At 48.9% G+C, this 14,573-nt stretch overlaps 1 protein-coding gene across 1 annotated transcript in view; it reads right to left on the bottom strand.

Moving 5' to 3' along the window:
• Positions 1–11,221, bottom strand: part of hcn4l (hyperpolarization activated cyclic nucleotide-gated potassium channel 4l) — a 32,342-nt gene extending 21,121 nt beyond the window's left edge. The window contains exon 1 of the mRNA XM_076298862.1: positions 10,542–11,221. Coding sequence (XP_076154977.1) covers positions 10,542–11,221 — 680 coding nt within the window. The remainder of the gene's footprint in view (positions 1–10,541) is intronic.
• Between the last annotated feature and the right edge of the window lie 3,352 nt (positions 11,222–14,573).

The raw sequence follows: 14,573 nt of genomic DNA, 5'->3' as shown, positions 1-14,573 counted from the left end.
GTTTAGTCTACATCAGCAGACGCACACACAAACACACAAACCATTACAGACTGACATGGACAGGTACCTCATAGAGTGGGCTGGAAAGAAAACAGACTCATCATATTTCCAGGAATGCCTGACCTCAGAAATCATTTAACATGAGCGATTAGGAGAGACCACACACACACACACGTTGCATTTAGAGTGTCAGTAAGTGTGTGAGCTTATGCTCCACTGGTTTTCAAATGATGAGGGACTTTGGATTGACCTCTGACCTCGGACAGCTGCTGTGGTTGGATAAGTATTCGTTGGATTTATACCATGCATCAGCAGTGCAGCACACAAAAGGGCCATGCAACGCTAGCAGCACTCAGACGCTTTTCTGCATTCAAGGCTGCTGCAGTCTGCCGGGATGTGACTGGATTTCTTAGCCAAACCTCTGGACTCCAGAAAACACAATCTTCACATTAAACAGACAGAGCAGATAGGACACCAATTGGACGTTCCGCAGTTAAACAAGACACACACATGGCTACGTCGCATTAGCCTGGCCCTGCCCATCTAGATTTTCTCTCAGGGAAATCTAGTCTGGAACACCACAGTCCATATATCATGTGATATATAGTAATGTTAGGAATCTCTGATCAATGTGATTGGTAAGGCTGGACCAATGATTTCAAAGTTAGTGCCCGTTGCGATGCAAGTGTTGAAAACGTTTCCCAATCGAGAGTCACCAGACTCTATTCACTTTGTGAATGAGTTTGGATTTTTGCAAAGAAGGTGAAAGCAGCACACAGTCCCATAGGGAATAATAGGAAGTTGTATGACCCCCCCCCCCCCCGCCACACACACACACACACATTGACACGCTGACGTTGGCAGGACTGAGGGGAGGCAACCGGTCACCTCCACTAACCGTCCTCGAGGGGGTTTCGCTGTGGTCAGTAAGCAGTTGGGGTGAACCTGGGCCCCACAACCTGTCGTTACAGGAAGACGAATCCGATCTGTGATGGGAGGGAGATCTAACTCAGGGCCTCGGACAGATGTTCACGCTCTGCCATGATTGTTGCTCCAGTGCCACCACTGCGCTGACAGGAGAGGAGGAGGCCTGGTGAGTTTGGGCTGCGGCTTAATGAACAGGACGGCCTGTACCATTTACTGAGCAGGCCGGTGTGTATGTGTGTGTTTGTGTGCGTGTGTGTGTGCATCTGTGTGTGTGTGTGAGAGGGTATTTGCAACCATGAGGTTTCCTCCAGCAGCCAACTGCAAAGCGGCAAACCCACAAACATCTGCTCCATGATTCAACAAGTGCAGCTCAGTTTCGCAGTCCAGCTGTGAGCTCAGCTACCGTTATATCACCGCCAACAACTACATATGCACACACACACCAAACACACACATACACACACACAGACACACACACACATACATCCACACACAGACACACACACACGCATGCACGCACGCACGCGCACACACACACACATATATCCACACACAGACACACACACACATACGCACACACACATACACCCACACACAGACACACACACACATACACCCCCCCCCCACACACACACACATACCCGTCCACCCTCTAGGTCAACTCCCCTGTCCTGCCCACCCCCCATCCCTCCCTCTCCTTCTCTTTCCCTCTGTCCATCCCTCCCTCTCTCTCTCCCTCTGCCCATCCCTCTATCCCTCTCTCTCTCTCCCTGCCTCCCTCCCTCCCCCCTCACCTATCCCATTTCTAATGCTCTGCTGCAGCCGGGCCATCATGCTCAGCTTAGTGATTTCATAACTCATTAAACTCTGATCTGCAGCCCACCGCTAACGCTGAGGCTAGCGCTAACCATTGTCCCCTCACACTCCACTGAGGCTAGCGCTAACCACTCTCCCCTCACACTCCACTGAGGCTAGCGCTAACCACTCTCCCCTTCCACTGAGGCTAGCGCTAACCACTCTCCCCTTCCACTGAGGCTAGCGCTAACCACTCTCCCCTCGCACTCCACTGAGGCTAGAGCTAACCACTCTCCCCTTCCACTGAGGCTAGCGCTAACCACTTTCCCCTCGCACTCCACTGAGGCTAGCGCTAACCACTCTCCCCTTCCACTGAGGCTAGCGCTAACCACTCTCCCCTCACACTCCACTGAGGCTAGCGCTAACCACTCTCCCCTCACACTCCGCTAACCACTCTCCCCTCACACTCCACTGAGGCTAGCGCTAACCACTCTCCCCTCACACTCCACTGACAGTACAGAGCTGCAGGACAGGACTGCTGCCTGGACACGCCCTGTGGGACTGCATCTAACCCTGTCTGTCTGTCTACATGTGACCCTGTCTGTCTGTCTGTGTCCGACCCTATCTATGCGTCTTTCTCTGACTGTCTATGTATCTATGTGTCTGTGTCCAATCTCCTCTGTCTGTTCCTGTCTCTCTGTCTGTTTGTGTCTGACTCGGCAAGTGTGTCTGTGATGCTCCCCCATGTCTGACCCCAAATCGGCTGACTCCTCTCTCTGATAGGCTGGACTTCTACACTGTACCATTTGATTGGGTGCTTGACTCTCTTATGGTTTCACGTGTAGTTCTTTCCCTGACTCTCCCAACAACCTGCAAACTGACAAATTACTGTAACACTCAAACACAACCAAACCTTCTGTTGTTCCTGTGCCATACCACAAGGGTCAGAACGTTCTCTTGGCAGACTGGACAACAGGCTCTGGTGGAGTCAGGGAGACACTGTTCTTCACTGTGACAGCACCAAGAGACATGAGACAGAGAAAGAGCAGAGGAGAGGAGAGGAGAGGAGAAGAGCAGCAGTCAACAAGGGGGAGAGGAGAGGAGAAGGAGATGAGGAGCAGTCAACAAGGGGGAGGGGAGAAGAGAGAAGAGGGAGAGGAGGAGACAGGACAGGAGGAGCAGTTGACAAGAAGGAGAGAAAAGGAGAAGTCAACAAGAGGAAGTGGAGAGGAGAGGACAGCAATCAACAAGGAGGAAGGAGAGGAGGACCAGTCAACAAGGGGGAGAAGAGAGGAGTGGAGAGCAGTCAACACGTAGTGCACTCAGCGCACTACATGAAAGTGTACTGACGGAGAGACTTCCCAACATATTCAGACTTCCTGGCATATTCAGACTTCCCAGCATATTCAGACTTCCCAGTTTCCTGGCCTGCTTCGCTTCAGCACACAGGTGACTCATTTCTGATTGTAACAGGTAGCAGTTTACCTGACAGCACGGCAGGACATCACAGCTCACTACACACATTACAGTGTGCACTGTGACACCCCTCTGCTCTCCGTTCTCAGCCATGGTGTGTGTTCACTTACAGCACCAGTGTGTGTGTGTGTGTGTGTGTGTGTGTGTGTGTGTGTGTGTGTGTGAGAGAGAGAGAGAGACACTCAGGACTGATTTCCTCCCCAGCTGCAGGTGTGTTAACTGGTTTATTCAGAGCTGATTAGACATGGTGTTAACTGGTTTATGGAGAGCTGGTGTTAACTGGTTTATGTAGAGTGGGTGTTAAAGAAGCCCTATGCAACAATTTGAGCAAAAATGACCTTAATTATGCAGGTTGAGAGTTGTTCTGATGGTTCTACAACACTTTCTGGGTCGTTTGGTGGGTGCTTCGTCTCCCCCTATCGCTTCTCCGCGGAAAAACCGAATATGCAACTTTCTGTTCCCGGTCCGAGGAAATCCGGTAGTGACTCAGCGGAAGTATCCAATCGCGCCTCGAAAATGTAGTAAGATTGTAGTTTCTAAGAAGACTGCAAAACGGATGCCGACTTGGCTTTGTTGCTGTTGAAATTGTAAGTGGCCTACCCTTGGGTGAACTGTTTTTGTAATGTGGTTTGAACGTTGGTGAACAGTTTTCCATTTGCCTTGAGTTTTCTGCAAATGTTTGCGAACAATTGCAAACAGTCTGCGGAGGTAGTTATCCACGAACATAGAACATAGAGTGGAATTGGACGTGAGCTTGACGAAGGCAACAATGCCATTTCAGTTACAATGAAATGTTAACATCAAATCGTTCAAACTAACTGTTCAAAGAAAACATGTTCATCACGAACATTCGCTACTGTTTGCCAAATTTCAACACACCTCTGTTTTATGTAGAGCTGGTGTTAACTGGTTTATGTAGAGCTGGTTAGACTTGGTGTTAACTGGTTCATTTAGAGCGGGTTAGACTTGGTGTTAACTGGTTCATGTAGAGCTGGTTAGAGTTGGTGTTAACTGCTTTATGTATTTGGGAGCTATCAACTGATGTCCAAATATTGTAGATTAGGGTTTTCAAGTTTTCCACATTTTGTTATGTTTCAGACTCATCTTAAAATGGATTAAATTATTTTTTTCTCATCAATGCACACACAATACTCCAACACTCCACAAAAAATAGGTGTTTGGAGTGTTTTGTAAATGTATAAAAAATAAAATAAAAGACTGAAATATTCCATTTACATAAGTATTCAGACCCTTTGTTATGACACTTGCAATTGAGCTCTGGTGCATCCTACTTCTATCAATGGTCCTTGAGATGCTTCTACATTTGAATGAGTTGACAATCATATTCAAAATTAAGAGACTACAGCAAATTTCAATATGACAAGCATAGGATGACATCAGAAAAATGTGCAGTGGTCTCTTAATTTTTTCCAGAGCTGTATATAGACATAAGTATATAGTTTGGGACAAGATTACATTACATTACATTTGGCTGACGCAAGGTGAAGTCAGAGATCTAAAAATCCGACAAATTTACCTCTCACATTAACATGTGCAGAGAATAAGAGCACATCTAATGAAATACCATTTGGGCATTCAATCACATGTAACATCTACACAAGTAACATCTACATTCAATCAAAGTAACATCTACATTCTGGAAAAAGCCGCTGAAGAGGAACCTCTGATGTTGCAAAAACATTTGGTTTATGAGTCAATCTGGGGTAATATGGAGAAGTAGCAGATCTCCCCTCTCCTCCCCACCTCCTGCAGATCTCCTCTCCTCTTTCCTCCCCACCTCCTGCAGATCTCCTCTCCTCTCTCCTCCCCACCTCCTGCAGATCTCCTCTATTCTCTCCTCCCCACCTCCTGCAGATCTCCTATCCCCTCTCCTCCCCACCTGCTGCAGATCTCCTATCCCATCTCCTCCCCACCTCCTGCAGATCTCCTCTCCTCTCTCCTCCCCACCTCCTGCAGATCTCCTCTATTCTCTCCTCCCCACCTCATGCAGATCTCCTCTCCTCTCTCCTCCCCACCTCTTGCAGATCTCCCCTCTCCTCCCCACCTCCTGCAGATCTCCTCTCCTCTCTCCTCCCCACCTGCTGCAGATCTCCTATCCCCTCTCCTCCCCACCTCCTGCAGATCTCCTCTCCTCTCTCCTCCCCACCTGCTGCAGATCTCTCCCCTCTCCTCCCCACCTCCTGCAGATCACCTCTATTCTCTCCTCCCCACCTCATGCAGATCTCCTCTATTCTCTCCTCCCCACCTCCTGCAGATCTCCTCTATTCTCTCCTCCCCACCTCATGCAGATCTCCTCTTCTCTCTCCTCCCCACCTCCTGCAGATCTCCCCTCTCCTCCCCACCTCCTGCAGATCTCCTCTCCTCTCTCCTCCCCACCTCATACAGATCTCCTCTATTCTCCTCCCCACCTCCTGCAGATCTCCTCTATTCTCTCCTCCCCACCTCCTGCAGATCTCCTATCCCCTCTCCTCCCCACCTCCTGCAGATCTCCTCTCCTCTCTCCTCCCCACCTCCTGCAGATCTCCTCTCCTCTCTCCTCCCCACCTGCTGCAGATCTCCTATCCCCTCTCCTCCCCACCTCCTGCAGATCTCCTCTCCTCTCTCCTCCCCACCTGCTGCAGATCTCTCCCCTCTCCTCCCCACCTCCTGCAGATCACCTCTATTCTCTCCTCCCCACCTCATGCAGATCTCCTCTATTCTCTCCTCCCCACCTCCTGCAGATCTCCTCTATTCTCTCCTCCCCACCTCATGCAGATCTCCTCTTCTCTCTCCTCCCCACCTCCTGCAGATCTCCCCTCTCCTCCCCACCTCCTGCAGATCTCCTCTCCTCTCTCCTCCCCACCTCATATAGATCTCCTCTATTCTCTCCTCCCCACCTCCTGCAGATCTCCTCTATTCTCTCCTCCCCACCTCCTGCAGATCTCCTATCCCCTCTCCTCCCCACCTCCTGCAGATCTCCTCTCCTCTCTCCTCCCCACCTCCTGCAGATCTGCTCTATTCTCTCCTCCCCACCTCCTGCAGATCTCCTATCCCCTCTCCTCCCCACCTCCTGCAGATCTCCTATCCCCTCTCCTCCCCACCTGCTGCAGATCTCCTATCCCGTCTCCTCCCCACCTCCTGCAGATCTCCTCTCCTCTGTTCTCCCCACCTCCTGCAGATCTCCTCTATTCTCTCCTCCCCACCTCATGCAGATCTCCTCTCCTCTCTCCTCCCCACCTCCTGCAGATCTCCCCTCTCCTCCCCACCTCCTGCAGATCTCCTCTCCTCTCTCCTCCCCACCTGCTGCAGATCTCCTCTCCTCTCTCCTCCCCACCTGCTGCAGATCTCCTCTCCCCTCTCCTCCCCACCTCCTGCAGATCACCTCTATTCTCTCCTCCCCACCTCATGCAGATCTCCTCTATTCTCTCCTCCCCACCTCCTGCAGATCTCCTCTATTCTCTCCTCCCCACCTCATGCAGATCTCCTCTCCTCTCTCCTCCCCACCTCCTGCAGATCTCCCCTCTCCTCCCCACCTCCTGCAGATCTCCTCTCCTATCTCCTCCCCACCTCATGCAGATCTCCTCTATTCTCTCCTCCCCACCTCCTGCAGATCTCCTCTATTCTCTCCTCCCCACCTCCTGCAGATCTCCTATCCCCTCTCCTCCCCACCTCCTGCAGATCTCCTCTCCTCTCTCCTTCCCACCTCCTGCAGATCTCCTCTCCTATCTCCTCCCCACCTCATGCAGATCTCCTCTATTCTCTCCTCCCCACCTCCTGCAGATCTCCTCTATTCTCTCCTCCCCACCTCCTGCAGATCTCCTATCCCCTCTCCTCCCCACCTGCTGCAGATCTCCTATCCCGTCTCCTCCCCACCTCCTGCAGATCTCCTCTCCTCTCTTCTCCCCACCTCCTGCAGATCTCCTCTATTCTCTCCTCCCCACCTCATGCAGATCTCCTCTCCTCTCTCCTCCCCACCTCCTGCAGATCTCCCCTCTCCTCCCCACCTCCTGCAGATCTCCTCTCCTCTCTCCTCCCCACCTGCTGCAGATCTCCTCTCCTCTCTCCTCCCCACCTGCTGCAGATCTCCTCTCCCCTCTCCTCCCCACCTCCTGCAGATCACCTCTATTCTCTCCTCCCCACCTCATGCAGATCTCCTCTATTCTCTCCTCCCCACCTCCTGCAGATCTCCTCTATTCTCTCCTCCCCACCTCATGCAGATCTCCTCTCCTCTCTCCTCCCCACCTCCTGCAGATCTCCCCTCTCCTCCCCACCTCATGCAGATCTCCTCTCCTATCTCCTCCCCACCTCATGCAGATCTCCTCTCCTCTCTCCTCCCCACCTGCTGCAGATCTCCTCTCCCCTCTCCTCCCCACCTTCTTGCAGATCACCTCTATTCTCTCCTCCCCACCTCATGCAGATCTCCTCTATTCTCTCCTCCCCACCTCCTGCAGATCTCCTCTATTCTCTCCTCCCCACCTCATGCAGATCTCCTCTCCTATCTCCTCCCCACCTCATGCAGATCTCCTCTATTCTCTCCTCCCCACCTCCTGCAGATCTCCTCTATTCTCTCCTCCCCACCTCCTGCAGATCTCCTATCCCCTCTCCTCCCCACCTCCTGCAGATCTCCTCTCCTCTCTCCTTCCCACCTCCTGCAGATCTCCTCTCCTATCTCCTCCCCACCTCATGCAGATCTCCTCTATTCTCTCCTCCCCACCTCCTGCAGATCTCCTCTATTCTCTCCTCCCCACCTCCTGCAGATCTCCTATCCCCTCTCCTCCCCACCTCATACAGATCTCCTCTCCTCTCTCCTCCCCACCTCCTGCAGATCTCCTCTCCTCTCTCCTCCCCACCTCATGCAGATCTCCTCTCCCTGTCCTCCCCACCTGCCGCAGATCTCTGCAGCTTCTCATCTTCCAACTCTCCACATCACAGGAGACGCTACTCATAGATATCGGTAGATGTCGCCTTGCCCGCTAAAGCCTATGAGACAGGATACATCAACGCAGCCGCCATATTGGAACATGACACACTTACCGGCAAAAGAATGGAGTGTAATGACAAGCTGCAGGGGTTTTGGGCTATAAAGCCTTAAACGCACATTGCCCAATCGATGGTCATGGATGTTTTATATTTGTGGAGGAAAATAAATATAATACGTGGTCGGCCTGTCCTAAGAAAACAGCTTCTCACGTGTGAAATGTTAGATCCTTGCTCTTTACTTTTGAAATTCCTTTCATTGGAACAACTAAATGCAGCACACAAGTACAGCATTTTTTCTGCTGCATTTGTTCAATCTCAGATATGACGTACTTCCGTCAGATGAAAGATGGTGGCGGCAGCCGCATGTTGAAAAGCCAATAAGGCGACATTTGGTTATATATCTATGGAGGCTACTGAGGAACTCTGGGATGTGATCACCTCACTAAGAGGCTAGTGAGGAACCCTGGGATGTGATGACATCACTGAGAGGCTAGTGAGGAACCCTGGGATGTGATAACATCACTGAGAGGCTACTGAGGAACCCTGGGAAGTGATGACATCACTGAGAGGCTAGTGAGGAAGTCATTGCTCCATTCAGCAATGACCAAACCAGACTGCCTGTCAGTCACACTCACACACATACACACTCATCCAGGCTGACCCATCTCCTCCTGAGCGCTGACACTGCAATAGACAGTAGTGGGGTATGTGTATGTATATGTGTGTGTTACACACCCATATGTCAGCGTTATGTGGCCTACACCTCGAGACGTGTAGGCCACATAGATTTTGTGGGGTCTAGTCAGGTTAGGTTTAGGTCTATATCAGTGCAACACAGGTGGAGTGATTGCCCATTCAACTCTATTGGACCCTATTGTTGGGGGGGGCGGTTTAAAGTATTTTTGGACACATAGGCCACATGGACCACAAATCTTCTTGATCATTGAGCTCAGTACATCAGCAGTACCCTGTCCCGATAAAAACAACAGAAGACAGCACTAGAACACCTCGCCCCCCCAGAAGCACAGGCCTCTGGCACCCCAAAGACCCAAACTAATGTCATACAGATGCCCTGGACACACAGAATGAGGCCAATCAGGCGATTAGGCTACCGATCACTGAGCAACTGTGACAGGGCTTTCATCAGATGCTCAACACCATCCCCAGAAATAGAGGGTATCTCCAGCAGTGAGATTCACACAAAACCTCATTGCATCCCTCTCTTCCCCTGTCTCTGCCTGTGTCTGTGTCTGCCATGGACATAAAGCCTCATGCGGTGTGCTCTCTGCTCTGCCATCTAAACAACAGGTACCATGACATCTGTGCAGCTGCAATGTCATCAAAGCCCAAACAAACGGGAAAAATGACGTCCAAACAAACAATTCCGTAATTACTGTTCACCTGCTGCACGTGCGAGTCGCAGCAGCGTGGCCTGCTTTCGCTCGTGCTGTCCGACCTGTCGATGCGGCCACTGCATGCTCCAGTAATGCTACTGCTTGCTGCTGCAAAGCTCTCTCCACCACCGCGCCATTAAATCTCCATTAAATAAATTGTGTTGTCATAATCCTCTCTGATGTTTGGCCCTAATCACGCCTCTGCTCACGTTAGCCCGTTCTGATTACCCTATTCCTGTCATCTCTGACAGGGCACACTGCATAGTCTAGGCCTACACTCGGCTGAGAAATTAGAAGAAAGATACAAGCAATGTCAGATGTGAAATGCAGAGGCAGATTGCAGCACTGGGGATGCGTGAGACCCAAAGAGACGTTGAAAAGACCCCTGAGTAAACAAGACATTATAGGTTCCGGTGTGTGTGTGTGTGTGTGGAAATGCTATACGAGGTTGTCTGGACACATGGTGCTTTTGTCAGGTTTGGATGAACGTGATTGTAATGCCTCATTTGAAGCACTGAGCTATTTGTGTCTCAGAAAGATACTGCATTGATTTTTATTGGTGGTCTGTTAGTTCACATACAGACCAAAATGGCTCTGTGTGGACCGTCTAAATATCTAGGCCTTTTATTAGATGAATAAGAGAACCAGCTTATTAAGTGCATTGCATTGGTGTAAAATACCTAAGATACATCTGCTGGTCTAGATTCAATGTCAATCTCTAGGGCAGGAGAAAGCTATCAGCGACCACAAAGGGGGTTGCTGTAGTGCGATATGGTTTCAGTGATCGGCTACCGTCTGCTCACTCAAGGGCATGGACAGACTAATGCCTGTTGTAACATTACCTTTCTCAACCCCCTCTTCAGCTGATAACCTCAACCAAACACTCACAGAATAGCCTACCGTTTCGCCCACCACATTCACACGCGCGCGGTGCCAGCGCTGCGCTATAAGGATGTAAATGAGAATCACCTGAAGTCACTGTACGGGTGGATGATCCAAAAGCCCGCCGATTTGACCCTCTCTTGCTCGCGTTCCACTGCCTTCTCACTTCCGAACATTCGGAGGGAGAACTTGTTGACCCCGGGTTGCAGCATCGCCCCCAGCTGTCTTTGCATGAAGCCAGACTGATACATTCTGTCATCGTCCGACATAATCTGATCGATTCCTTCTAACTTTATGAAACTGGGTTGTTCGCCGGGAGACGCTTCCTGGGCTCCTGCTCCACCGGTAGCACCTGCCCCGCCGTCCTGTGCCCCCTGCTCCGCTCCGGAACCCGGCTCATCGCTGGGGTTGTCATCGGCAGGGCTGCCGTCTGTCTCGGTGATGAGGCGCCTCTGTTCAGCTAAATTTGAATCATAGGTATGTCGACTGCTGATGGAAGACAGGCTACCCCGAAATCTCCGACAGTCCCCATTCACGTTCGTCTTAAATAATCTCCCTACGTCTGTCTCTGTCTCTCCGCTTTTGGTGTCACAGATGCCCTTTTTACTGCCCGTGGAAGACGGTGAAGGCAGATGTTGCATCTTGACACTTTTCCTCCGAGTGTCCTTGTCGCTGTCTTCTCCATCGCCAGTCATTGCTGCTTTTTGTCCAATATGCTGTGGCAAACTGTAGAGCCGATTGCGCATGGAAGAATGTAACCTATCCATTGTAATGTCACATATGCTTAGATGAGCCTCAAGGAAAAACAAACGACGAAATCAGAAATTGTTTACTCTAGGCTATTATTCACAAATATATACAATTTGGTGTAGTATGAAAATCCCCCAAAATGTTTGGTCCAGGGTGAGATTATAAATCACGTCGTAAACAGGTCGTCTCCAAAATGAAGCTGACACTTAAAACGTGCCCTGTCTTCCGGCTGTGATCCATCGCGCTCCAGCTGCACGCTGTTGCAAAGCCTGGAAATAATGATGTCCACCTTGAGCGCAGAATCCACGCACTCCTCAAGCCGCGACGGGATGCTGGAAGGAAGACGGACGTGTCACTCCGAGGACACAATTGGACCAACGTCTCAATGACAAAGCATCACTTGTGCCGAGAACGCGCTGGCTCCGTCAACACCAAACAATGCATCGAAACCACGCCATCCTCCTCACCAGCATCCGTGGCCCCCTGACATCACTGATTTGCGGTTACCAAAGCTCCGTAGTTTTGTGAAGCTGATCCATCAGGTTGCCATGGCAGAGACAACACACAAGCTCAACCCACCTAGACCTTTGTCTAATCGTTTAAAGGGATGAGGTACAGCCCCGGTCCCTGGCAGCTCACAGGTATTTGGCTGGCAGGCTGCTCCCTTAACTTGCGCAAGGATACAATTTTGAACTTTAAGATTGATTATAATTGGTCCTGCTCTTGGACACGCTCTTATTATTCATTTTGCGTTGTTTTATGATGTTTGACAACACATTAGGCTCTAGCCAGACAGGAGCTAGCCTACAGGATGTATTTACACATGATAATGTGGACTTGCGTTTATCCGGTCGCCAGCAGATTACCGGAAGCCAAAACAGCTGTTGGCGAATACATGCGTAATTACCATTTCATGTTGCAAGCCATGCGTTAGCACCTTTATAAAGTTGCAAATCGCCCAGTGCAACCTGCTGGTGAAGAACTTCTTAATCCTCCTGTTGTGTTCGCGGTCAAATGTGACCGATTGACAGTTCTTTTCTCTCAAAAATATTGTTAACTTATTCTGACTACCATGAGGCTCCTTGACTTTGTTAACACAGGGCATCTGAACACACAAATTGATAATTTTTATAAAAATGTTGAGTGTTTTATTTAACTTTAGAACACCCAGGTGTATTTCCGTTCAAAAATGACCGGCCATTAGAAATTAATGGGTGAGAAAATGGTCAGTGTATAAAATTGAGTCCAGGCACATACTTATTGATCAGATGGACTGTATATGTGCTTCTGTAAGACAAACACAAACACACCCTCACTCCCCCTCTTTGCTTCTATGCCAGCCCCCACTGGAACCTTTCCCCAATGGAATCTTCCCCTTTCTGACAAGTTGATACAAAGGTCTATCACAACATTAGATGATAATACGTGTGTTACTATGGATTTATAACAAGTTATAATCCAGCGGTCATTTTTGACTGGGAACACAAAACTAGTAAACATAAAACTAACACAACAGGAGGGTTAAATGAGTGAAGTGACAACAGTGGGGGATTATGTGTGTTAAAAGCTGAGATGCAGGGGAACAGCTTCTCTCGGTTTAAAGGCATACTGTAGACCTGTTGGAGGCCATGGAACAGTGTGCATGTTCAACAAGAACACTCATTGACTAGGCTCATATACTGGTTTACACAAGTGTGTGTTATCTCTGAAGACAATACTGTGCAAACATCCCTCACCAGAGATGAATAGGACTTATGTGAAGTGTTCCTATTGCCTCTTGCTCAGAACAGAAGGACAGCCTATAGCTGTTGTATTAACTGTCAATATAGTGTTAGACCTGCACCTGAAGCGTTACATTTTATTTCAAAGGGAAATGCTTTTTCATTTGAAATGTTGAGCAAGTGGTTCTGCCTCACTATTCCAGCGGCCAAATCATCAGAGCCACACACTTTTGACTAAAACTATATCTCAGTGACACTGAGCTGAGCTCTCATAACCAGTATTCATGTGTGTGTGTGTATGTGTGTGTGTGTGAGCGAGAGAGAGATGTGTGTTTGTCTGCAACACCAATTTGTGTGTGTCCTGCACTGGTACACACAGAGAGCAAAGAGATCTTTTCCATGTCTTGAATAGGTTTGGAAACATGTGGAGCCATAGAATGAACACATTTAGTTTTAACAAATAAATAGGATGAAGAGGGTATACTTACCCTGTGTTGTAATTGAAAATTAGTGTGTGAAGGTGACTGGAGTAAAATGCTAACGTGTAATCATACTGTAGTCAAAGCCATAGATCTCAATGTCTTGTACTGTAGGCTCGTTTCATTGTTTGCCAATATTGTGTCAGGATTTACTGATTTCTTTAACATAACAACGCTGAAAAGAATAAATAAACACATAACACAACACCTTATTTGCCACTCATACGTCATCAGTAGTACTTTAACAGCACATATAGACAATATTTAACAATTCATGTAGTATCTCACAATATTTTATTTTATCTTTTCATGGGACAACACTGAAGAAATGACACTTTGATACAATGTGAAGTAGTGAGTGTAGAGCTTGTATGACAGTGTAAATTTGCTGTCCCCTCAAAATAACTTCTAAACCGCTGGCAACAAAGTCAAAGTCTGTTTTATTGTCAATTTCTTCACATGTCAAGACATACAAAGGGATCGAAATTACGTTTCCCACTATCCCACGGTGGAGACAAGACATATTTTACCAATTAAGTCTACAGACAAACATAACATTCAAGTAAACAATATAAAAAGTAAATAAGAAGGCACATACAATGAAGAAATAAGAGCAGCAAAATTTGGGTTGAAATTTTGCAATTGTGCATACAGTAGACAGTCAATATAATAGTGCAAAAGTCAGGCCAATAAATGGCTGAGGTAGTTCTGTTTGACCTAAGTATGCAAGTGGCATAGTGGTGCAAGTTATATAATAGCAGCAGAAGTGTGTTCAGAAGTGTTTTCAGGACAACAACAACAAGTTGCAAAGTGTGCAAGTGTACAAGTGGAGTAGTGCAAGTGGAGTAGTGCAAGGCAGCCATTGTGGGTCCAAAGTCCAGGATGTTATGTAGCTGAGGGTGGAGGGGGGAGAGAGTTCAGCATCCTAACAGCCTGGTGTATGAAGCTGTTGGTGAGTCTGGTGGTGCGGGAGCGCAGGCTTCTGTACCTCTTCCCAAAGGGCAGTAGATCAAACAAATTATGAGCGGGGTGACTTGCATCACTCACAATTGTGGTCGCCTTGCGGGTGAGGTTGAGGGTGAGGTGGGTGGTGTAAATGTCCTTCAGGGAGGGGAGTGAAGCACCAATAATCCTTCCAGCTGTGTTCACTATGCGCTGCAGGGCTTTCT

Source organism: Alosa pseudoharengus, unplaced genomic scaffold (assembly GCF_046254945.1).
Source record: "Alosa pseudoharengus isolate Yale_2024_CS ecotype anadromous, Long Island Sound unplaced genomic scaffold, YU_APseudo_1.1 YU_APseudo_1.1_scf_10, whole genome shotgun sequence".
Classification (NCBI taxonomy): Eukaryota; Metazoa; Chordata; class Actinopteri; order Clupeiformes; family Clupeidae; genus Alosa; species Alosa pseudoharengus.
This window is presented reverse-complemented; position numbering and strand designations above follow the sequence as displayed.